Source organism: Fusarium pseudograminearum, chromosome 1 (genome assembly GCF_000303195.2).
Source record: "Fusarium pseudograminearum CS3096 chromosome 1, whole genome shotgun sequence".
Classification (NCBI taxonomy): domain Eukaryota; kingdom Fungi; phylum Ascomycota; class Sordariomycetes; order Hypocreales; family Nectriaceae; genus Fusarium; species Fusarium pseudograminearum.
The window spans coordinates 1816543-1841466 of NC_031951.1; the positions used below are offsets into that span (position 1 = coordinate 1816543).

A 24924-nucleotide genomic window follows, 5' to 3' on the forward strand; every position below is an offset into this window, starting at 1 on the left:
GGTTTGATAAAATAGAAATAAAAAAAGAGATGCCTCCCTTTGGAAGAAGTTATTGAGGACAAGATCCAATCCAGCGATGGGACGAGACGGGAGCGAGCTACTAGTCTCACTAATTACCGTCGAGGACAACCTGGCCAGCTTGCCTCTTCTTTTTTTCTTACCTTAGCTCAAGCCCCTGTCCTTTGGGGATGGACGCAGGGGTACGGAGTAAATCGATTGGATTCATACCCCACTCATCCAGTAGCTCTCAGCCACTTGACAGCTGCTGCTGCTAACAAATTCCATGTCTTTTTAGGGGATTCAATAGAAGCTATGGGCCCAATTACGCGGCGTTTGAGCTTGATTGACTCCACGGGCTGTTACCAACTTTTAGCTTGGAGAGAACATGTCGTACAGGGCTGATTGACGTAGATATAGAGGCAATTGAACAACAGAACAAGTGCAAATATTCTATATTAACACAGGCGAGTTGATGCCATGAACTAGATCGTGAGAGAGGCTTCAATACCTTCCACATGCTTCACTAAGCCATACCCGGACTGCTTCTCTTTGAAGCACGATCCAGGCTTGACACACGGATCAGAGCAAACAGCGTGCTACCCTCAATCTGGGGTTGAATAAGACTTCAATAGAGACAGCTCGTGCTTATCATTCACCGAACAAACTTCTTCAAGTATCTTTTGCTTGTACTGGTTCATTGAAACTCTTAACAAAGACTCTAGTAGATCCCGTCATCGAGGTAAAAGCCACCAACTATCATGAAACAAACAAAGCCATGGTCCTTTGGTGTTGTTTGTCATGCCAATCATATGCCACAACAGATTGAGGCGATACAAACAGGTAAAGGACATTATATGGGCCAGGTTTATCATGATGCCACAGAAATGATGTTTCATACAGGGTATGGCACAATCACAAGGACCATTATCTGAGGCTCTTATGCTAATCGGTCTCATCTCGAACCACGTCTATATCATGAAAAGTAGGATATGCACTTTATGTTTAGACCCTTTAGACCCTTCGATCAATCTTCAGGTGCCGTCTAGATAGTGGGTAATAGAAACATTGACCTTAGTTTGAGGACAAAAATAAACAGCCCAAGAAGTCTGGTCTGAATAGCTTAAACTGTCCTACTAATTTCGTCTCTCATGTTTCCCGCGGCCAATTGTTCTAATCCCAAGGGCCGTGTCCGGAGGGCGTAATGCGGGGCATTACCGTAGACGTCGTCAGATCTACATACCAAAAGTTACCTTCAGTAAGCCGATCAACGGAGCTCAGTAGCTGCAATTAACTGATTCAGTGTATGTACCTTGGTAGTATTTGAGTAGATTGACAAGAACAACCAATGACCAATTCCAATTGATTCTCTCAAGGTGTGTTATGTGTCTCATTAATAAGCTTCGGTAGTCCCCTCCGAATAGTCACCGAACCTCCGGGAGCTCTCGTTCAAAACACGGCATCCAAACCTTGCCTCAACTCTTGTTCGTACTAAGCTAACTCTTGAACCAACTTCAGACAACTTAACATCCCCATTTACACTACAGGTACGTCAGCAACTGTCAACATCAATTTATGTTCTACAATGTCTTTTCCTCTCGTTGCTCGTAGAGCTCCCCGCTTTATCACTTCGTCTATCCGGGCAGCTCCTCGTCAACATGCCATTGCCATAATAGCAGCAAAGTTCACACGTTCAAGCAGACACCAATCCACTATGTCTACCGATCAGCAGATTGTCTTCACCAAGAACGCCCCCGCGGGTAAGTGACTATACTCTCCATCTCTATAATGCTTATACTGACGATATCCAAGCGCTTGGCCCCTACGTATGTTGAAGCTACCCCTCACTGACAGAAACAAACACTCACCAAATTCCAAAACAGTCTCAAGCCATCAAGACCCCCCACATGATCTACTGCTCTGGCCAGATCCCTCTCACCCCTGAGGGCGAGCTTGTTCAGGGTATCACTGAGCAGACCCGTCAGGCTTGCAAGAACGTCCAGGCTGTCGTCGAGGAGGCCGGTTCATCCCTCTCCAAGGTCGTCAAGACCACTGTCTTCATTTCTGACATGTCCTACTTTGCTGTTAGTATTGCCAAGTTGCCATTTCTATTCCGATTGCTCACCCATTGCAGGAGATCAACACAGAGTACGAGAAGTGGTTCTCCCACAAGCCAGCCCGTAGCTGTGTCGCTGTCAAGACTCTTCCCAAGAACGTCGATGTCGAGGTTGAGGTTATTGCTCTTCCTTAAATGTCTGGAATGAACAAACGAAATGAACGGCGACCATATAGAACTCAATAAAAGAAGTCATCTCAATCAGTAACCCAGTCTGTTCGCCTATGTGCTTTCACTTGGCTTTCTCTTTTCCTAACATGGTACCTAGATGGTCTCGAGGCAGACGCGGCCAACATATAAAGTAATAAAACAAGTGAAGAAAAACATCGCGAGCACATAGATAAGGTTGAAATTGATGAATGTGATTTCTTGCATGAATTCGATCATATCTACTAGTAGTCTCATGCTAAATGGTCCAACTCTATTCTGCAACTTTGTTCGATCCCAATGTCTATTTAAGCACTCCACAGAACAATCCTGCCATCGACACCGCTTGCTATAATCGTTGTCAGTTTCCAAAGCGTGACATGAATGACTTTGTGACTTACTGCTGAACTTGGTAACGCGGTCGCCGGAACTCTCAAAGGGCCTAACGGTGCTAATGGTGTTTTGGTGGGTAGTTTGAAGCTGAGTATCATCCTTGGCCTTGCCCTTGAGATCCATCTGCCTAAACATGTTCAGAGCAGACTCCTCGCGGTGCTCGTCCAGACCAGGGCGGCCCTTTTGCTCAATAGGGCCAGCCAACTGCCAGCCACCCTCACCGCCCTGGAAGCGGAAAGCCTCGCAATCGTAACCAGCAGCGATAATCTCATCTTCACTAGTCCAGATCAAACTCTTGAAAGGAAGCTGCTGAGTAGAGACGGTAACAACAGCACGAGGGGCTTGGTCGGGGCCAGAGGGGTAAACGACAGTGATGCTGCTGTCATGAGCTGCAAAGGCAAGGCTATCTCCGCTGGGAGAGAAAGAAACGGAGTGCACCCAACCAGCCGAGTTGTTCAGATACTCTCCGCAAACCGTGTTGAATGGGAGACGCTCGCCCCAAACTCCAGGGGGAGGACGGGCATCCATACCCTTGATGAAGGCGGAGAAGACTCGCGCATGGGCATCGGTAGATCCAGCAGCCAGAAGGACTGAGTTGGGGTGCCAGGCAACACTGGTGATGGTGCTGCGGATAGGCTTCTTCAGGTGCTTGGACACCCACCAGTCGTTCTCCTCCTCGAAGTAGCAGACAGCAATGACCCTGTCACCGGATCCGACAGCAAACTTGTTCTCGGAGGGAGACCAGCGCACGAAAGTGGCGGCTCGGCTGATTCGAAGAAGGACGAGAGTTGGTTTATAACCTTCGGGGGAAGGTTCCCAAACGATAGCGTTACGGTCTGATAGTATAAGATGAGCCGTTGAGCCAAGATATGATATAAGTGGTAGACTAACCCTGAGAGCATGTAACAATGCGCCCACTGTTAGGGGCAATGTCAACGCCAGTGACTGTCTTGTCGTGGCCCTTGAGCGAGTCCTTCAGCTTAAAAGCGCTGCCAACCTTGCCATAGAGCTCGACAGAAGTATCCCGAGCGACAGCCAGGACAGACTGATCGGCCGAAAAGGAGTGGTCGGCGATGGGGTTGTGGAAGAGGTGGTGAACTTCGGGGGCGCCCATGATGATGGTATTTGCAATAGGAGGAGCTCTCTACTATCGCTTGAAGTGGATTGAGAGTATGAAGGTGTAAGAATGGCCTGGTAAGGTTCCAACGTTGATGTACGTATTGGATTGAGTTGGCGGTGGGGGTGGGGGGGTTACGTATGAGGTAGTGCTGAAGCTCCAGCTCCAACAGATGAACAACGTCCAATGGAGCTTTGGTGGGCCGCAGCGGCTGTGCTCGTAGCGCGAGGCTGGTAGAGTCGACCTAGGTTCGGAAAAATCTCCATTCCACATCAACACCGCCGAACGTCGATATCGTTCACCAAACTGCGCCTACTCACATCACCAGAGCATTAAATCAGGTGGTAAACATATAATTGCGTGACATTGATCGCAACACATTCAACATCGATTCAAAGCCATCTTATCCAGTGCAACTACCACAATGGCCGCTGTAGCCACCGCGCCTCGCGGTCTTCAACCAAACTCATCCTTGCCGGCCAAGGTGCAACCTATTCCGCCTAATCAGACGTCAGTACTTGTCTACTATGTTGGTATCGGATTAAACTAACTTCAGCAGTCTCTACGTTACAAACCTCCCCTCTTCAAAAATTCAGAAAGACGATCTTCGAACCGCTCTGTACTTGCTCTTCTCGACATATGGACCCGTGCTGGATGTTGTCGCTCTCAAGACCATGAAGATGCGTGGCCAAGCCCATATTACGTTTCGAGACGTGCAGTCTGCTACACAAGCCATGAGGTCTCTTGAGGGACAATCATTCCTCGGCCGCGACTTGGTTGGTGACCCGCCTCCGCAATGAATGCTCTTGGTCTAACTCTTTCTCAGAAAATACAATATGCCAAGTCAAAGTCCAACTTTGTGGCCAAGCTCGATGGCACTTTCAAGATTCCTTCCATGAACGCAGGCGCCGCCAATGTCGAACAGACCGAACTGCAACAGAGCATCTTCAACGCGCCCCCTCCCGGATCAGCACCTGCACCTGGCTCCGGCCTTCCCCCGAAACCTACTGCGAACACCGATCAGGTTATGGAAGACGCTGGCACGCCAGGTGATCGGGGACAGAAGCGAACTCGCGACGAAGAGGACAGTGATTCGGATGTGGCCATGGAGGAGGACAGTGATGATGATTGATGAACCAATGGAAGGTCGGATATATCTCTGAGAGACGCAATCTAGACCCGTCTACTACATTGCCATCTCTTTGGGCACCCACAGACCCACGCAGCCCCCAACAAGCCCGAGCCATATCATGAGGTAGTTCGTCCTGTCGCACTCGAATTTGGAGATGGCGTCTCCTAACAAGCATGGGTGGACAAAAAAGGATGGGACGCCCGTGATAGGGTGATGCTGTGAGCAAGGTGTTAGTTAGGCCAGCCAATTTTGACGATACCCCGAATCATGAATTGACTTGTGCGAACAGCTCTCTTCTCAAGACTTACATCGGCCGATATCCCACCTACGTTGCCGAGTGTCCGGAGGCCAGCCTTGTACTCATCAGGCACAAGACGGCGGAAGACGGTGTCAACGTCAAACGCGGGCTCATCAGCGGGTAGGTTGCGTAGAGTGAACCATAGGCAAGGCACACGATATGTAGGGTGAAGATGAATTTCGTATTCCACCATGGCAATCTCTGGACGAGCTCGCTGTCTTATAAGAGCAGCCTGCAGTTTCGTAAGATAAACTTGAATTTGGGAGGGAAAATACAATGTATCAAGGATCGGTTACCTCGTCTGCTTCTTCAGCATCTAGCATATCCTTGTCCTCCGCTATCGATACATGAGGGCTCTTCTGGTCTGAGAAAGAAAACCCGCCCAAGTCTAGTGAGAGATCTCCATGATCCAAGTCAAATTCGAGAGGGCGTCTTATTTGAACATATGTCGTGAAACCTCCACCGTAAGAAAAGTCGGTGCAGAGTGCGTTGCAGAGTCTGAGTTTCCAACGTGCTCGCTGGGAGCCTAGTGAGGCCTGACAATATTGCCTGTCGAGATGATGGCATGCTTCAGTGAACTCTTCGGAGTTCAGCGAGGGGAAATTCTCTATACTCATTTTGCTGGATCTCGTATGTTTTTTCAAGGTCGTGAATGTCGAGCAGTATTGAAGTCGTGGTTAAGTTGGGTATCACTTCCACGTGCAACTACGGTTAGTATTTTAAGTGCGTTGGGCCCACGTTGATTGTGTAGAAATGTCCACTGATACTCAGGAAATGACCGGGCTACCGACACTATTGATGTTTGACTGGAGGTCGTGCAACGATGCAGAATGCAGGTACTTGATTTGTACTCCTGTGTTGCCTCATCATAATAGAGGAATGCTTGACACGGAAGAAACAGAATCCCTTCTGAGCAATGCACTTTGCTTTGTGTACAGGGTATACATGCACCTATTGAGCACACTATAAATTCCCTAACTGGGTGCATGAGTCTAGTCTAGTCTTCCATGCGCTTACTTATACAAAAACAGCTTCTAATAATACATGTCTCAATGAACATTCTGACTGTCATACAACAGATATAACCAGAAATGTAGACGGAATGACGGATCCAAGTGCTCGGGCCAAGGCGCTACGTAACATTACCATTACTCGGTGTGTACAATTTCCCGAGTATCGGTATCTCAATCGACACTTGTACACCCTGGTCTCGTGTCGTAAAGGCAGAACTACCCCGAGCTCCTATTCCTGACACCTCATGCTGTTTGCTGTTCTCTACGCGTAATTATTCAAGATTTAATTTGGTTCATTCTTGCCAATTGTTAGGTAACTTGCATTCTGTACATAATATCCCTCCTGTTTCAGCGAATCGTGCCTTCTATCCTTATTCCGAGTCATTCACGTACCTGCCTTCTGGAGCTGCAGCTCCCCATACCTCCTTCGCTCTAGTCCCACCTTGAAATCCAAAACACCAAACCAATGATTCGAGATCCGTTCAACCTCCACCGAAACATAAACACTTTTAATCGACCGCCAACTCGAAATATTCCTTCGCCATCGCGGGTCGAGGCTGATGAAGTAGCTATGGCCTTCTCTATGCCCCGAACCGCTCCGGACTTCAATAGTCGTCAAAGAGAGCTCGAAGACAAATTCTGGGGTTCTGGACAGAGATCTGGCAAGTCAGATCGATTACCGATGTACAAAGACAAGCCATACGCGTCGCCGTACGACGACGAGGACCGGCCATGGTGGAAACGTAAGAAGGTGCTGGGCATCATTGCCCTCGTCTTTACGTTACTATACTGGTTCGGATCTTCCTCCAAGTCACCTAAGAAGAGAACCGTAACGACCGACTGGAGCTTTGCAGGCTTGTCCAAACATGATAAGAAGGTGGACTGGGACCACAGAAGAGACCGCGTGGTGGAAGCATTCGAGCTGAGCTGGGATGCTTACAGGCGTCATGCTTGGGGTGCGTTTGACTCCATGTCATGGACAACTCATGTTGGCTGACCCATAACTCAATGCAGGATTCGACGAATTTCACCCTATCGCCAAGACAGGCGAGAACATGGCACCAAACGGGCTTGGCTGGATCATCATTGACTCACTGGACACCATGATATTGATGAACTTGACATCTCGTCTTCAAGACGCCCGCCAATGGATCTCGGAGTCTTTGACGTGGGATCAAGATCAAGATGTGAACACCTTCGAAACCACCATTCGCATGATGGGCGGTCTTCTCAGCGCACACTACCTATCCACAGAGTTTCCAGGTCTTGCTCCACTGGCGGAAGATGACGAGGGAGCCATTGGGGAGGACTTGTATCTGGAGAAGGCCAAAGATCTGGCTGATCGTCTCATGAGTGCTTTCGAATCCCCTTCTGGTATCCCTTATGCAAGCGTCAATCTTCAAAAATTCCAGGGCATCGAATCGCACGCCGATAACGGGGCGTCGTCGACCGCCGAAGCTACAACCCTCCAACTCGAGTTCAAGTACCTTGCGAAACTCACGGGAGAGAAGGACTTTTGGGATAGAGTTGAAAAGGTCATGAAAGTTGTCGATGACCAGGGGGCCGAAGACGGCTTGGTCCCCATCTTCATCTATGCGAGCACAGGAAAGTTCAAGGACGAAAACATCCGACTCGGGAGCCGTGGCGACTCATACTACGAATATCTTATTAAGCAATATCTCCAAACGAACAAGAAGGAGCCTATTTATCGAGATATGTGGTACGACGCCCTTGAGGGTGTCCGCAAGCACCTTGTCACCTACACATCGAAACAGAAGTTTACCATCATCGGAGAGCGACCTAATGGGTTGAGCAATGCCCTTAGCCCCAAGATGGATCACCTTGTGTGCTTCATGCCTGGAACAATGGCATTGGCAGCCACAGAGGGTCTCACAGAGGCCGAGGCACGCAAGCTCCCTACGTGGTCAAAGAAAAACGAAGAAGACATGAAATTGGCGCGTGAGTTAACGGAGACATGCTGGGGCATGTACAAATACATGGCAACGGGGTTGGCAGCCGAAATTACCTATTTTGAAATTGATGATAAACCACCGGCTTATGGCAACCCTCGCCCGGGGCCAGCCAACTTTGAACCAAGCCCAGAGGCGGAATGGCGTAAAGACTTCACTGTCAAGTCTGGCGATGTTCACAATCTCCAACGACCAGAGACAGTTGAAAGCCTGTTCTACATGTGGAGAATTACCAACGATAACCAATACCGCGAATGGGGTTGGGAAATGTTCAAATCTTTCATGAACCACACAGCTGTGAGGAACGGAGGGGGTTTTACGAGCTTGCGCAACGCCAATGTCGTGCCACCCAAGGTGCGAGACAATATGGAAAGCTTTTGGTTGGTAAGTGATGAATTATCAAGTCGATCGGGGACTGAAATGCTAACCATGTTAATTTATAGGCCGAAACGCTCAAGTACTTTTACCTCTTGTTCTCACCCCCGGATCTCCTGCCTCTGGACAAGGTTGTTATCAATACTGAAGGACACCCGCTGCCTCGGTTTGATATGGGACAACTGTTTACGACTGGATGGCAAAGACAGCCAAGGGATGCCAGTGGTAAGATTGCCAAGACGGTCAAAATTGATGGCGATGTGAATGAGGCGGTCATGCAGGATACCAAAAAGGTGACTTAGTGGACTCGAGCACTCAATGTCGTATCTGCGTGGATTGAATGGGGTATGAATAAGCTTAAACAGCGAGCCGAAGTGCATTTTGACTGCACCATGTAGGTATGCAGCATTCTTTATTTCATCATGCTTTGGCATGAACAGACAGTAGAATAAAGACACAACCAGCGTTTGTTACATTTCAATCTGACGTCTCTGGTATCAAAGTGTCCTTACTTTTGAGTGTCAAACGAGACGAGACTGTTTTCGTGTGGCTTTGCAGCTGCCTTTCTAGTCCAAGCTCGAGGTGTAAGAGTATCAGGCTAACACGGTTGCTGCACACTCGCAATATGATTATGGTTCGATAGCTTACGAGTGCTCGTCCTTTGAATAAAAGACCAGGAGTCTGATAGTAACAGTTCCGCTTCCCCGTGCTTCTTTATCTTGGCTGCTTGGCTCTCGAGGGCATGTGATTGCAATCATGACACGAGGATAAGAAACCCACCCTGTAACATGGCCGGAAAGGATTCTAAGCTGATATTGAGTGATAACGGGCGGCTAACTAATCACCGAGGGGATTTGCTTTTTGTCGGAACCGAGAACATGCAGGACAGGGAATCCGTATGCATCTGGGCTGAGTTGGAGTGTGATTAACTAAAGTTAGTGGCCAACTGCACCTGCTGGAGATGGCTTAGAGGAACAGGGGTTATTGGTACGTACCGTTGGCTGTTGGCTTGCCTGTGAAGTGTGAACCCATGAGGGTTGTTGGGAAAGGTTATTCAATTGGATCGTTTATATCATGGTGATTTTCACTGCTCAAGAGGCTCAATCGCAATGTTTAGGCATCGCTAGATCTATGCAGCCCAGTGGAGGTACTCATTCCCAAATGGGTAGCAGAGCAAGAATTGACACACTTGACAGATCCGTCCATTACTCCAGAGTCCAAAACCCAGCAATCTGGTCCAGGTCCAGGCGGTATCATCAGCGTGCGGGGCCCCTCCAGCCAGAAGACGTTATAGTGGGTGGCCCCCACAAGAATAGCGTCACTCTCCCCACCAATACAGAGCAACTCTCCTAGTTTCGTCAACGCTTTGAGCGTTTGACAGCTCGATCTCAGTGGCGTCTAAGCCTGCCTGAGCTATTTTCGCTCTCCTCACAGGCGTTCTCAAGTTCCAATTTGACCTTCTAGATCGTCCTGCTACTGGTCAGATTCGGACTGGATTCGATATCGGGGTCCTTTTCGGAGGGATTGGGCTTGTTCAACGCCAAGCATGAAATCCTCCATTGTCACCGACTCGACTTGAGTGCCCGTAATACTGCTTGCTAATGCTAGGTACTTCCCCGAATGATAAGCCCGCGCACTTCACCTTCCTACTTTCAGGCCCTCCTCACGCTACTACTTACATCGACGTTACCCTGCTTCGTTCCTCGTCCGCGCTGCGTTGTTTAATTAATCTACATGCGAATCGTTAATCTCGATTACAACGTCTTTCGGTTCCAAAATCAAGCATCCCACCTTGTGTATTATCACTTATACTCTGTCCATTAACATAATCACTTGATCTGCATCACTCAACTTTGACACTCTATCACCACGGTTACTTGGTGGCGATATGCCGATCGACTCATCATACTTGCAAAGAAGATCAAGATACCAGCAAACCAATATTGGACGCCAAATGCAACCACACTCTCGTGCACTTTGGAATAGCAACCAATAAACCATTGTAACCCTGACGAACCCGACGAACCAGCGACCTCCGCCGACTGATCGCCTGCTCACAACCTACACGTCGCACTCACCTCCAATCTATCCCAGCGCACACAGCAACGACAATACTCAGCGAAGGGCCAGCTCCAGTCATCCCACCGTTCGGGATCGACAAAGTGTGAGCTCGGCCCGGGCGCAACGCGCAAGTACAAGCACAGGCACAAATCCAAGAATGGCTCCCCACGATGTCGAGCGCGGCAGCATTAGCAAAATGAAGGAGGAGTCCCTTGCTCCGGGGAGCTCCTTCAGCATGCGTGAGCCCGAATACGCCGACATTCTTCCACCATCGTACTGGGGTCGCTTCGTTGATGGCTTCAGACGAGACCAGCGGTCGAGCTTGTTCACCAACGACCCACTCGGGCAGCAGGAGGAATTGGGAAGAGTCCATGATGGAGCGCATTACTATGATCTCCAAAGCGCTATGCTAGAAACGGCCAATTCAGGCCTGGCGAGAGAATTGAAGGGTCGGCATTTACAGATGATTGCAATTGGAGGTTCTATAGGTGAGTTTGTCAATGGTGGCTGCGACGTGGTTGAGTATTAGAGCTGAGACATTTCGACGCAGGGACTGGACTCTTTGTCGCATCAGGAAGAGCTCTGGCAGACGGAGGTCCAGCATCAATACTGCTGGCATTTACCATTGTGGGAGCCATGCTCTTTTGTACATGCCAGGCGCTAGGTGAACTGGCAGTCATTTTCCCCATCGCTGGATCGTTTTCATCATGGGCAACTCGATTTATTGACCCTTCATGGGGTTTCGCAATGGGATGGAAGTAAGTGATATCCTACGTGCAAGAATGGAAGTAGGTACTGACTCAATACAGCTACGCAATGCAATGGTTGATTGTGTTACCGCTTGAGATCATTGCCGCATCTCTAACTCTCTCATACTGGGACGAAAGTCTTACTCGCGCCATCTTCGTCTCAGCGTTTCTCGTACTCATCATCGTCATCAATATGTTTGGTGTAAAAGGCTACGGTGAAGCCGAATTTATCTTTTCTATAATAAAGGTCATTGCCGTCATTGGCTTCATGTAAGTCCCCTTTCAAACACTTACACCCATTTCCATCTGGGCTTGAATTAACATTCTTCATTTAGACTTCTTGGCATCGTTCTCAACTGTGGCGGAACGCCAGACAGCGGTTATATCGGCGGCCGTTTCTGGCATGAACCTGGTGCTTTCAACAACGGTTTTAAAGGAATGTGCAACGTTTTTGTCACAGCCGCATTCTCCTTCGCTGGCACCGAGCTTATTGGCCTCGCTGCCGCTGAAACTGCCAACCCACGAAAGTCATTACCCACAGCATTAAAGCAGGTGTTCTGGCGGATCACTCTTTTCTATATCGTTGCCCTTACGTTGGTAGGGTTGCTTGTTCCATATAACGACCCCCGACTTACGAAGGGTACCAGTGACGCAGATGCAGCTGCGTCACCTTTTGTTATTGCTATCGAAGAAGCGGGCATTCAAGTTCTACCTTCGGTCATGAACGCAGTCATCCTTTGTGCCGTTCTGTCTGTTGGAAACTCGGCCGTGTTCGGATCTTCACGTACCCTCGCTGCTCTTGCAAATCTTCGACAAGCTCCAAAGATCTTAGGATATGTAGATCGTAAAGGTCGGCCACTTGTCGCCATTGCCATCGCGAGTGCCTTTGGTCTCATTGCCTTCCTTGCTGATCTCCCCCAGCAAGGGGCTGTACTCGACTGGCTCATGTCCATATCAGGTTTATCTACGATTATTACATGGGGCTCGATCTGCGTCTGCCATATTCGCTTCCGCCGTGCCTGGGCTGCTCGTGGGCGCTCTGTCTCGGAACTGCCCTTCCAGTCCCAAGTTGGTGTCGTGGGCTCATGGATCGGCATCACCCTCAACGTCCTCGTCCTTATCGCTCAGTTCTGGGTCGGAGCATTTCCCATAGGCTGGCAGGACTTGACAAGCTCTCAGGTAGCGCAGAACTTCTTCCACAAATGGGTTGGCGCACCTTGCGTACTGGCCTTTTACATTTTCCACAAGCTGTATTTCCGCACTACGTTTGTAAGAACTCGGGATATGGACGTCGACACCGGACGCCGGGATTTCAACGTTCCTATACTTGTAGCCCAAGAGAAGCAAGAGCGCGCACGCTGGCCGCGGTGGAAGAGATACTATAAATTTATGTGCTGATCCGTTTCACATGGAATATAGCCGTTGCCATGGGGTTTATATAATGACGAACTTTGGGATTTGGATTAGCATGGAGTTGGATGGATAACTAGCGACGAGCATGGTTGCCATTAGTTATTTTCTGTATATATATTCGATTTTGTTTATGTCATAAGCCAAACTGCATGTACGAAGCTTGGGATAATACTGCGAAGGCGGACTTGATTGATGTGATGATGGCTTAATTTGATGGTGCAGACGTGAAAGTTGAATTGTTAGGAGATGCCTTCTCCCGTCATATCATCAACTAGAAACAATGAAGTTACAGTCAGTCACAAGCAGAAGCGTTCGATTTCAATGACTCTTAATAATTTGATTTCTCAATACAAATGCGCTGATAGTGGTCTTGGAACAGAGTCCCCTAACGGTATAAGTGTATGTTTGTCCTGTAGGCCGTTCATTCGTACCAACCAAGTTATAAATTACGCCTTCATGTTTCTACTCAAACACCCACCATACACGAGACAGCAACATAAGCAAGCAAGGCAAACAAGAACGATTGGGATAAGAACTGTCGTAGTTCAAAGGACCATCCTACGCTTCCGAGCGCTGTTTCGAAGAGAGTAAGAGGTGCTGGGGAACCGTCATAAGTCGTGAGTTGTATGCATGCACGGTTCATCGTGAAACACCGAATATCAAGGCGGTACGTGGTGTCACAGTGCAGAACCTATTTGAAGTCCGTGGCGCCCCCCTGGCAAAACACTCGCCTCCTCTAAAAATCCCAGAAATCATCCTTCTTGGAGGATGTGTTTTGTCGTCGTGAAGGAAGGGGTTTCTCGGCCACATCGCTCGCGTCACCATAAAGCCAGTCCCGGTTGGCTCCCTTTCGACCACCCATACCGTCACCGGCAATGTTGATCTTGTGCTTGTCTGTGTTCTCCTTCACCTCGTTAGCGGGTGCGGTGTTCGAGGCAGGTGTTCGTCCAGGGACCGGCTTGGTGTTTGTGGGTGCGTTGTTGGCTAATTCGTCTGTTTCGCCATAAAGCCAGTCTCGGTTGGTCCCCTTTCTACCACCCATACCGTCACCGGCGATAGTGATTTTGTGTTTGTCCGTGTTCTCCTTCACCTCGTTAGCGGGTGCGGTGTTCGAGGCAGGTGTTTGTCCGGGAATCGGTTTGGTGTTTGTTGGTTCATCGTTGGCTGTTTCGCTGGTCTCGTTGTACAGCCAGTCTCGGTCGGCACCCTTTCGACCACCCATACCGTCACCAGCAATGCTGATTTTAGTACTCTTGGTCAGGGGAACATCAGAGGCGGCCACACTGGGTTGCTTGCGAGTGGGAATTGGCTGGGCGACATCATCAGTCTCACCATAGAGCCAATCCCGGTTGGTACCCTTGCGACCTCCCATGCCATCGCCAGCAATGTTGATTTTGTGACTAGCGGTGTTCTCTGTCGGGCGATTCTCCTTCTGAGAAGCCGGTGACTTATCATACGTATCCCAGTGGCGATCCATCATTTGAATTGCCTTCTTGTGACCTTCATTTGTGTGCTGTTGTGGGTGGGCTGGCGAGTTGTCGGCGATCTCAAAGTGGTGATCGAAATCCTTGCCGCGGTCCTTGACGTTGGTAATGTTGCCCAAAGGGAGCTCGTTTTTTCCTACTTCTTTTCTGTCAGACACTTGATTCTTATAGAGTCCGAGACCCTCGTTATTGGCGTGGCCAGGGGGTTGGGCACTAGTGCGTTGCGGTCGGGGCTCTCTCTCACCGTCGTCTGGAAGCTCGAAGTGTGGGTCGCCATCACGTCGAGGCTTGGCTACCTGGTAAACACGGGTATCCTCCGTAGCGTCCTTGTCAGTATCCCAATGGCGAATATCCTGTGTTCGCATTGTCTTGGACGGCTTCACTTTCTGAGGGGTTGTGAAGTCCTCAAAAGACCATTGGCTGTCGCGCTTGGTCTTGGGCAGGTCATCGAAATGTTGGCCTTTTTGAGGGCTGTCCTGAGGATCAGTACCGTCGGCGAAGTCAAAATGAGAGTACTTCTTGGGGTGGGGCTTGATATAACGCTTCTTCGTGTGCTGCTGAAGCTCTACAGGCTCGCGCTCGACATCCTCCTGACCATCAAAAATGCGAGAAGGCTGGAAGTTCTTGCCCTGACCGCCCTTAGATGGCGACATGGCTCGACGACCAGCGCTTGGTGACGTGGGCTCGTCACCTAGAATCTCGGTGAACGATCGCTGACGAGGTCGTGTACCCGCATAGGGAGAGACAACAGTGGCAGGCTCAGCATCCTCAAATTCGTCCCGCGAACCAAACAGCCTGTTTGCGTGGGGGTCACGGAGAGCGTTTTTAGAGTTAGTTCGGTCTCGCGCAACGGTCTCGTTGTGACTCGGGGCGGCAGGGGCGGCAGTGCCTGCAGTCCTGATGCATGACTGTATAAATGCGATCTGCTCTCGGCTATCTATAATAGGCCAATTGCGACCGGATTTCCCAATCACTTCAACTTGCTTAAGAAGCGAACCCTGGTCCCACTGGAGTCGAATCTGGGCAATCTTGCCAGCTTCGTCGAAGGTCACAAAGTGAGTCTGGGCAGATCAGCATATAGTTCAAGCAGGTGCAGAACTGTAAAAAAGCATTCGCGCATAACGTACGATAGGAAGATAGACTTCGCGGCCAGACAAAAAATTGTCGTCGAGGCCGGGAAGATATGGACCGCCACCATTTTGGAACCCGAGACCTGTGTCAATTTCCAAGACAATGACGTTTCCGCCATCGACTATGTTGAACACATCCTCCTTCTTTTTAGACACCTGCTTCTGAAGTCCGCTGAGATGTTTAATGATCTGGGTAGGACCGGCGAAGGTTGTAGTTGTAGTAACGTAGTGCAAGGCCGCTGTATCAGCCAGCAGCGACGAGCTGGGCGCAGCCAGGAACTGCTTGTAAGTGGCCGCCATGACGAGGACGAGGGGAATGCAACTTGTGGAGAGTAATGATCGTTATTGGCGTATTAGATATCTGGTTGGTGATAGAAAGAAAGAAGACGAAAGGCCGCGAGTTCAGGTGGCCGAAACAGGAGAAGACGAAGAGAAGATGACAATGAGAGGAACAAGTTGGGGAGAAGGCCGATAGATGAAGGGAAGAAAACACAGACGGATTCAAAACAAGCACGTGGAGGAAGGTGCAATACAAACAAGTACCCTTACAGTGAAGGCGGGCAGGATCGAAGCGGGCAAGTCCAATCACGGGTCCCAAATGGCAACTGCCTGTTAATTGACTGACGTTAGCTTGTTCGATGCGATAGCCCCCTACCTAACATGCACTCTTTACGTCCATTCACAAGGGGGGTAGTCTCCCTAATTTAGCATGAGGAATCTTGGATTTCTTTTGATGGCGTAGTCTGTAACCAACGTTGCAGGCCTTGGCCAGATCTGGAAACAAGCTGGGGAAATGAAAGGGACGACTGCCCTGGTCAGGCGATGCACTTACACGATGTACCTACTATTTGCAGGCCATCACCATTCATGCAAGTAATCTCTCATGACGAATTGGTCTTTTGGAGTCCTCTTCGATACATCCAATGCTCCTTTGGCCCTTTATCAAGGACGAATTAAAAAAATGTTTTGAGATGCGCCATAGCATCGGGAACGCCGCTCATGACCTTGCGATGGTTGCAGTTACTCCTAAGTTCCAATCATACTGCCCACTCCGTGTATATCAGGAACTCTCGAGGTTAGAGTTCACCATGACCTAGGTAACGGTTACCAAATGAATGACCCTCGAGCCGCTCAAGTTTACTAGCACGAATGCTGTTTGTTTGTTTGGTTTTGTTTGTCTTCTACCTCGGCGATGGATGGATGTATGTCGTACAGGCACTAATAGAATTCATGACGGGCCTCGAGTGTCCACTCTTATATTAACGAGTGAGATCGATTTCATCACAGGCATTAGTAGGGGACGCTGACGATACCCCTCATCTGGGGTACTTATGTTGATATTCAACGGGCAGCATAACACGCCGTGCTCCTGTATCTTGACGATGCATTATCCTTTATATTATGCTCAATCGTTTTGTATTGAATGCCCACTTTACTCTTTACACTGCGTATGATCGAGTGCCATGAATTGCATGGTTAAAGTACTGAAATATCCTAATCCTTTTCCAATCTGTACTGTTAGTGTTCTCTGCAGCTTGTCAGACTAATGTACAGTACCTGAAAATACGGATCCCAACCCCGAACCAGGACCAGGGCCAGGGGAACATGGCGACACCACTCCACATCGTTTCAGCTATTTAGCGCCTTTCCTCTTTGAGAGTTTCTGATGATCGGTTTTTCAACAGAAGCTACGGATAGCTACCTACTTGGTGAATGCTGAAGAAGAATAGTGTCACATTGTTCTTAATCACCTTGGAATCTGACGATCTTCATGAAATGCTAGGGTTAATCTAGGTGCAAGTTTCTCCTCAATGCGTGAAGCTCTGAAGCGTGAAAGGTGAGCATATGCATGCGATATCGAGCTGGAGGCAGAATATTGCCGTCTCTTTTAACGTCTTACTCAATTGTTAATAGACGGCTATCCTGTTGAGTGTGACAACCATGATATTCTTATATTCACAGTTATCCCCATTGTTACACTTATTCAAGATGACTAGAACTGTCTCGAGACAACTTTGGGTTAAGAACCTTACTTTTGCTCCGCGACTATATATTCCCAGCTGCGGATCACGATCTGATAGCTCGAGAGCCGAGTATGTATTCGTCAAATGATCGCCAATGCCTAGACTAACTCACCGCCTTGCCATACACCCCCCCACCCCGCACACCTTATAACATCAACTCGTTATTGAAGTCTACTTTTTCATACCTCTCTGTATTTTTCAAATTAAATCCGTATTTTTTTATTTCAACGGCAATAGATTTACAGCAATCAGATTATAAATATAGAGTTTTCTTAGCCGTTAATAACATCAAAAATATAGGTTTATGCGCATCGGCGCGAAAACACTCTATTAAGATCTCAACATTGAAGGATCGTTGCGCCAGAGCCTACAATATCACAATAGCATATCGGAGAGAACTATCGCTAACTCTTAAGCAAGAAGATAACCTAATAAACTATATTATCGAGAGAGAGAAGGCATTCTAGCCTCTCACGAGGTCTAACATATGCAGCTTTACATAGCAGCTGTCTAAGGTCAATAGGCAGATATCCTACATCGGTAAGAACTAGGTAGACCGGTTCTTCATACAATATTCCTCTATAGAAAAGAAGCCTATAAAGGTCTATAAAGCAGCTAGAAAATATGCCGTAACAAGGAAATCATTATCTGACTACTATAAGGGTCTCCAATAGGTTATTGACAACAAAAACATCACATAAGCAAATATATACAACATCGACGAAAACGGCATACAACTTGGGGAAACCCGGGCCAGCATAGTAGCAGGAACAGTCATAACGATACAATCTAAGGTTATCAAGACCGATAATTCAACTTAAGCCTCAGTAATCAAGTGTATATCAGCCGGATCTCGCCGTCTTACGCCTATTATTATATTCACTGGAAAAAACCTCTAAGGACAGTAGTTTCCTTGCGTTTTTCCCAGTTAGAAGTATAATGCAAGTCCTAAAGGCTGGTCTAACTTAGATATCTTCATGAAGTGGTTTATGGATATATTTATCCCTGAGATAACGCCGTCAGATCCCTCTCAATAGAGACTATTAGTCTTAGATTAACATAAGTCACACATCACACCCAAATTAATAAAAAAGGCTTGGTTATACTGTATTTAGCTATCTTAGTTACCCTTATATTCATTACATATTACTTAACCACTCGATATTACCGTATTTAGGCCCCTCAAGACATACTATTACCAGTTAACTCGCACTTAGGCTATATACAAAGCAACCTCTCCAAATCAATAACAACTCTTCCTAGAGGCATACAATAAAGCTTTACATAAAGCTATAAGCCGTAGGAACATAATAAGTGGCTTCTCGAAGTCTAGGATCGCCCCAATCTGCCTCAGGAAGGCTATCGATACATTAAAGCCCAGGGAGCAGCAACGCAAGGGGTTTGAAGGACCTACAACTCCAAGGAGGCGCCGAGTAACTGATAATACAACCTAAGGTACGCCTCAAGGAAGTACCGATATTCAAAAATAACAGAAAGCTGCTTAAAATAAAGGAATTGTATCGATCCGTGACTTCAATTATATTATAAAGAAGATAATAAAGGCAATTGACAATAAAAACAGTCAAATTCAACGCCTTAAGGAGGAAAAAGCTATTCTTAAAGCTTCAGCAGCGGCCAAAGAGCCTACTGGCCAAGTCCCAGTTAAATTTGATCTAAATACAGCTTTCCCTTCAATTGACCAGATCATTACGGCGAGAGATCAAGCTAAAAAGAATATTATATATAAATTAAAGGAAAAAGCGAAGGAAATACACCTAAAAGAGCCCAAGAAAAAAACAGCAGATATAATATATATTAGTTAGATAGTATATAGAATCTCAATTGAATTAGATTAATACATATAATTGTAGAATTATTAGAAGTCATTATTGTATTATTGATGTGATGCTATCATAAGTGTGCGGAGTGGGGGGGTGTATGGCAAGGCGGTGAGTTAGTCTAGTATGTACGTCCTACCTGGAGGTGGGTGTTGAATCTTCGAAGCTTGGACCATATAGACAGACAGTCATGATGGCTAAAGCCACACAATGCATTCCAACAAGCTGAAGGGGAAACCTCTCCATCTTCATGAAGAACTAGAGCAAGCCTCCAAAACCAATGGGTAATGTGTTTCAATTAATTACTATGTAAGTAGCTCTGCTCTGTGCACCGTCTCTCCAGTCCCTCAAGCTGGCCGTATCACCCAAGTTGGCTCAAGGAGTGATGGCCAATGACGTGTAATGGCCGATGTGGCGGAGCTCGACGCCACACAATGGTACTCGAAACAGCTGCCGCCTCACTGCTGACGTGCCTCGTAAGGAGCAAAGTGTCCTGCCTGCAAGTAACTTTGCATCAACACTTCAGCTGAACACCACGACTTTGAAATCGACATTATATCGTTTACGAACTCTCTGATACCCGGCAATCTTCGAAATCGCGAGATCCTCGCTTCGCCTCGCCTCGCTTCTTCATGATACCTTTACCTCAAGCTCCGCCGCAATGATGAGGTCCTCAATCTGGGCCGCATTCTCATGGCGCGCCCTCGTCTTCTCACTGCTCTGGACAGCCGTGATAGCCAAGCAAGACAAGCCAGCGGTCGACGTTTCTGTCGCCAAGCACCCTCCTCTGAACTTGAATTACTTCGAGGACAGCGATGTCATCGTCTTCCAAGATATCGAAGAGAGAAATATCTGGAGGTCCGAAGATGCAGGCAAAACATGGGCGCAAGTTTCCAACATCCCTGATCGAAGCGCAGTCTTCCTGTACCTCCACCCGTTCGATTCCCAAACCGCCTTCGTCCTCACCAAAGATCGAAAGCACTACAAGACCGAGGATCGTGGCAAGAGCTGGAGTGAATTCAACAGTGGTTCGATGCCTAGTGCATTCCAGCCAAACACTCTAGTGTTCCACGCCGGCGATCCGAAGCGCATCATCTTCAATGGCATGAACTGTGATGGAATTTTCTGCGACGAAGAGACAACATATACTACCGACGGATTTAAATCTGTCAACAAGCTACGTCCCAGCACCTCGGGCTGCTGGTGGGCCAAAACGAACCGAGAATTCACCACTGGCGATGCCGAGTTGGACAAGACTCGAATTCTTTGCATCGTCACTGATCCATTGAGTCTGTTCAAGACTAGCCAGAAGCTTTGCGTTTCCGACAACTTCTTCGCCAAGAGCAGTGGTGGAAAATACGATGAGTTTGAGCCTAGCTTGGATGGTCACCGTGATGTAACCGGCGTTGTTAGTGTCGCAGCAGTCAAGAGTTTCGTCCTCCTAGCCTCGTCGTCTGTTGGTAGTGACGAGATGACCCTCTTTGTCACGAGCAACGCTCAACAATGGCACCGGGCCATGTTCCCAACGGACGACAGCCATGACCATTCTCACAAGATCAACCAAGAAGCTTATACTGTGCTCGAAAGCACCAACTACAGCATCCAGGTCGATGTCATGACCTCCCACCCATCCACCCCCATGGGTGTCATTTTCACCAGCAATTCAAACGGCACATACTTTACGGAGAATGTCCCCTACACCAATCGCAATGTTAAGGGCAATGTCGATTTCGAGAAGATCAGCGGGATCCAGGGTATCTTCTTAGTCAACACGGTCGAAAATGGCAAGGATGTCGACGGAAAGAACGCGAAGAAGGTTGTTGTGACACAAATCACGTTCGACGACGGCAGGACCTTTGAGCCAGTCAAGGCCGGTGAGGATCGCATTCACCTGCATTCGATGACTGACATAGATAACATTGGACGCATCTTCTCGAGTCCGGCCCCCGGTCTTGTGATGGGTAACGGAAACACTGGCGCTTCTCTTGGCGAGTTTGCCGATTCCCATCTTTTTGTCTCCGACAACGCTGGCCTGACATGGAAAAAGGCACTGGACGGTCCTCACAAATATGAGTTTGGTGATACAGGCAGCATTCTGGTTGCTGTCAGGGATTCTCTCAAGGAGGAAGTCGACAAGGTTTCTTACTCCTTGGACTATGGAGAGAAGTGGGAATCCGTCCCGCTACCTGATGGTCTGAAGGTTCGACCTGTCATTCTTACAACTACCCAAGACTCGACCAGTCTCAAGTTCTTACTTGTTGGTGAGAAGAACAGAGCATACCACATGATTGCCATTAACTTTGAGGGTATGGATAAACGTACTTGTGAAAACAAGGATATGGAGTCGTGGTACGCCCGTGCCGACGACAAGGGAGAGGCTACGTGCATAATGGGCCATAAGCAGACATACAATCGCCGCAAGAAGTCAGCAGATTGTTTCTTGAAGGCAGATTTCCGGGATCCCGAGCCTGTTATTGAGAACTGCGAATGCACAGACGCCGACTTTGAATGCGACTACAACTTCCAGCGAGATCCCGAAGATAACAAAGTCTGCAAGAAAGCAGGACCTATTCCTATCCCCGAAGGCTCCTGCAAGGGTAAGGACGAGTCTTTTAAGGGATCATCTGGCTGGCGTCTTATTCCTGGAAACACCTGTACACGCAAGAGTGGCGCCCAGAAGGATGACCCAGTCGAGCGCAAGTGTTCCGATGGTGCCAGTCCAGGTAATGGGCCAACCCCTGGTGCCCCAGCCAGCGGCGATATTTCGGTTAAAGAGAGTGAGTTCGCAGATGTCACGGGGCAAGACATGCAAAAATTTTATCTTATGGGCGACGATTCTGGTGGCTCATCGGAAGAGGTTGTCATCGCTCGGCCCATGGGAGAGAAAACGCCCGATGGCAAAGTTGAGGTTGAAAATAAGCTGTGGATCACTTCAGATCATGGCAAGAACTGGAAGCGCATACTCGAAAAGGAAGATATTCTGAACATTAACCCTCATACATTCTTCAAGGAGGTTGTCTTCTTTCTTACCAAGTCCAAGAAGGTCATCTATACCGTTGACCGTGGCCATAGCTTCCACAGCTTCGAAGCACCCTTCGCTGATCCTAACGCTCACATCAGTTTCCACCCTGACAAGAAGGACTGGCTAATCTGGCTTGGCAACCGTTGCGATGACATCTCAGGAAGCAAGGACTGCTACCAAGAAGCTTCGCTTTCCACCGATCGGGGCGACAATTGGAAGACTCTGCAGCGATATGCAACCAAGTGCGAGTTTACAGGAAACTCCGCTTTCAAGTTCCGCGCGCAGAATCAAATTGTTTGCCTTGTCCACAAAGACGAGGATGCCAAGAAAGACAAGACTATTGTCACCATCGAAGACTTTGCCCCTGAAGACAAAATCATCCACAACGGCACCGTGGCAGCGTTCGCGACCATGAATGAGTTCATCCTTGCTACCGATGAGGTTTCTGCGGATGGCAAGGACAAGGTCGGCCTACAGGCCATTGCTAGTATGGATGGAGAGCGATTTGAATCAGCTAGATTTCCTGATAACTTTCACGACTCTCACTCATCGTTGTACACCGTCCTCGACAGCTCCAACCATGCTGTCAACTTGTTTGTCGCTACCGATCTTTCTGAGGGCAACCGCCGTGGCTCAATCATCAAGAGCAACTCCAATGGCACAACATATGTCCTGAGTGCCTCCAACGTCAACTCTGATGAACTCGGATACGTGGACTTTGAGAAGGTTGCCGGTCTCGAGGGCGTTACTCTCATCAACACCGTTGCAAACCCCGAAGAGAAGAAGGGTAAGAAAGCGATTCAGACCAAGATTTCTCACAACGACGGTGCGGAATGGACCTTCCTGGCACCTCCTACAAAGGATGTGGACGGAAAGTCGTATTCATGCAGCTCTCTAGGAGATGGCAAATGTGCCCTTCACCTGCACCACTACACCGAGCGGGAGAACAAAGGCAGAACCTTCTCTGCAAGCACCGCTGTTGGTATGATCTTTGCCTACGGAAACATTGGTTCAAGCCTTGGAGACGTCAAGGATGCCGATACTTTCATGTCGGCTGACGGTGGCATCACCTGGAAAAATGTCAAGAAGGGCGTCTGGACTTGGCAGTATGGAGACCAGGGTTCTATCGTTGTGCTCGCACAACGTGCCACTCGCGCAAACAGTGTCAAGTCGAAGGCGGTCTCTTACTCGGTCGATGAAGGCAAGACTTGGACCGATCTTGAGTTCAGCAAGAAAGAAGTCACTGTCCAAGATTTGACATCCGTTCACAGTGGAACTTCTCGGAACTTTTTGGTCTGGTACCGAACAGACGACAAAAAGATGTTTGCTGCCAATCTTGACTTTTCCGGACTCACAAATCAACCCTGTAAAGATGCAGACTACGATCTCTGGTCCCCTAGACACCCTCTCCAGGAAGACGACTGTCTCTTTGGTCACAAGGCCAAGTACCTCCGAAAGAAGGCGGACCGCAAGTGCTACAACCAAGCAAGCATGTCACGTCTGCGAGAATACGAAAACTGCGAGTGTACCCGAAGAGACTTTGAATGGTAAGTGACCTGATTCGTCAGAGGCGATCAACAAAGGCTAACAAGACGCAGTGCATACAATTTCGAACCCGACAACCACGGGCAATGCAAACTGGTCCCAGGCCACGATGCTCTTTCACGCCAGGAGTGGTGTAGCCAACATCCCAACGAAACCACTTGGAATGGGCCTTCGGCATACAGACGCATCCCATTGACAACGTGTGACGGCGGCCAAGAGCTGGACCAGACCAACGACGAGTGGCCTTGCGAGGGGCATGAGGAAGAATACGAGCGTAAGCATCGTGCTTCGGGCTGGAGTATCTTCTTTGCCATTGTTATTCCTATCGGAGTTGCGTTCGCATTTGGCTGGTATGCTTACCGCAACTGGAGTGGAAAGTTTGGCCAGATCCGTCTGGGCGACAACAGTGCCACCTTTGACAGTGAGCAACCCTGGATTAAGTATCCTGTCATTGCTATCTCGGCATTGGCGGCTGTGGCTGCTTCACTACCACTTGTTCTGACTTCCGTGTGGCGTTCCACCGCCGGGGTTTACGAGCGTGTGTCGAACCGAAGCAGAGGCGGCAACTGGTCAAGACGATACACCACTCGAGACAGCTTCGCCCGAGGACGGGGTGACTACGCCGCTGTTGACGATGACGAGGGCGAGCTCCTCGGCGAAGAGAGCGACGAGGAGGTCTAAGGGATGTGTGTACGAGCTATGATGGATCAGGTATCAGAACTGTATGATAATATGGTGTCTTACTGGGAGACATTTTCTTTTATTGTCTGAAAAGATGCAAGCGATGGAATGACGGGGTCTTTTTTGACAAGTTGAGCATTGGTATACTGGAGGATATAGAACAGCAGGAGAGGCAGACATTATGGTATAATTCAACCACATGTACTCTTTTGGTTATCTCTGGCCTCACATCTGAAGGCTTACGGGCGAGAATGACAATGGTTCAGGGGCAAGGCCGATGTGAAGTCGCAGCTAGATGCCAGTAGTTGGCGATAATTTCAACTAACATCCGGTATGGTGTAGTGGCTAACATTTCGCGCTCTCATAACCTGAGAGATCAGTACCGCGGAGCCCAGGGTTCGATTCCCTGTACCGGAGTT

General features: G+C 48.6%; 8 protein-coding genes across 8 annotated transcripts, besides 1 other annotated feature; 5 read left to right on the forward strand and 3 right to left on the reverse strand.

The window, feature by feature from the left end:
* Positions 1-1582: 1582 nt before the first annotated feature.
* On the forward strand, positions 1583-2248 carry FPSE_04593 (uncharacterized protein; the record flags this gene model as incomplete). The annotated part of the gene is made up of 4 exons (XM_009257711.1): positions 1583-1757; positions 1810-1823; positions 1881-2081; positions 2132-2248. The coding sequence occupies 4 exons, from the start codon at positions 1583-1585 to the stop codon at positions 2246-2248; spliced, it is 507 nt and encodes a 168-aa protein (XP_009255986.1).
* Positions 2249-2568: 320 nt separating this feature from the next.
* FPSE_04592 (uncharacterized protein) lies at positions 2569-3767 on the reverse strand (the record flags this gene model as incomplete). The annotated part of the gene is made up of 3 exons (XM_009257710.1): positions 2569-2609; positions 2662-3489; positions 3545-3767. The coding sequence occupies 3 exons, from the start codon at positions 3765-3767 to the stop codon at positions 2569-2571; spliced, it is 1092 nt and encodes a 363-aa protein (XP_009255985.1).
* Positions 3768-4194: 427 nt separating this feature from the next.
* FPSE_04591 (uncharacterized protein) lies at positions 4195-4902 on the forward strand (the record flags this gene model as incomplete). The annotated part of the gene is made up of 3 exons (XM_009257709.1): positions 4195-4280; positions 4330-4546; positions 4597-4902. 3 exons carry the CDS (start codon positions 4195-4197, stop codon positions 4900-4902), a joined length of 609 nt encoding a protein of 202 aa, XP_009255984.1.
* Positions 4903-4956: 54 nt separating this feature from the next.
* On the reverse strand, positions 4957-5817 carry FPSE_04590 (uncharacterized protein; the record flags this gene model as incomplete). The annotated part of the gene is made up of 3 exons (XM_009257708.1): positions 4957-5118; positions 5211-5432; positions 5497-5817. The coding sequence occupies 3 exons, from the start codon at positions 5815-5817 to the stop codon at positions 4957-4959; spliced, it is 705 nt and encodes a 234-aa protein (XP_009255983.1).
* An 862-nt stretch (positions 5818-6679) lies between these two features.
* On the forward strand, positions 6680-8860 carry FPSE_04589 (uncharacterized protein; the record flags this gene model as incomplete). The annotated part of the gene is made up of 3 exons (XM_009257707.1): positions 6680-7169; positions 7228-8567; positions 8627-8860. 3 exons carry the CDS (start codon positions 6680-6682, stop codon positions 8858-8860), a joined length of 2064 nt encoding a protein of 687 aa, XP_009255982.1.
* A 1916-nt stretch (positions 8861-10776) lies between these two features.
* FPSE_04588 (uncharacterized protein) lies at positions 10777-12766 on the forward strand (the record flags this gene model as incomplete). Its single annotated transcript, XM_009257706.1, has 4 exons — positions 10777-11107; positions 11170-11377; positions 11429-11638; positions 11704-12766. The coding sequence occupies 4 exons, from the start codon at positions 10777-10779 to the stop codon at positions 12764-12766; spliced, it is 1812 nt and encodes a 603-aa protein (XP_009255981.1).
* Positions 12767-13517: 751 nt separating this feature from the next.
* On the reverse strand, positions 13518-15695 carry FPSE_04587 (uncharacterized protein; the record flags this gene model as incomplete). Its single annotated transcript, XM_009257705.1, has 2 exons — positions 13518-15326; positions 15393-15695. The coding sequence occupies 2 exons, from the start codon at positions 15693-15695 to the stop codon at positions 13518-13520; spliced, it is 2112 nt and encodes a 703-aa protein (XP_009255980.1).
* A 2552-nt stretch (positions 15696-18247) lies between these two features.
* Positions 18248-18599: a mobile genetic element.
* Positions 18600-19918: 1319 nt separating this feature from the next.
* FPSE_04586 (uncharacterized protein) lies at positions 19919-24505 on the forward strand (the record flags this gene model as incomplete). Its single annotated transcript, XM_009257704.1, has 2 exons — positions 19919-23826; positions 23878-24505. The coding sequence occupies 2 exons, from the start codon at positions 19919-19921 to the stop codon at positions 24503-24505; spliced, it is 4536 nt and encodes a 1511-aa protein (XP_009255979.1).
* Between the last annotated feature and the right edge of the window lie 419 nt (positions 24506-24924).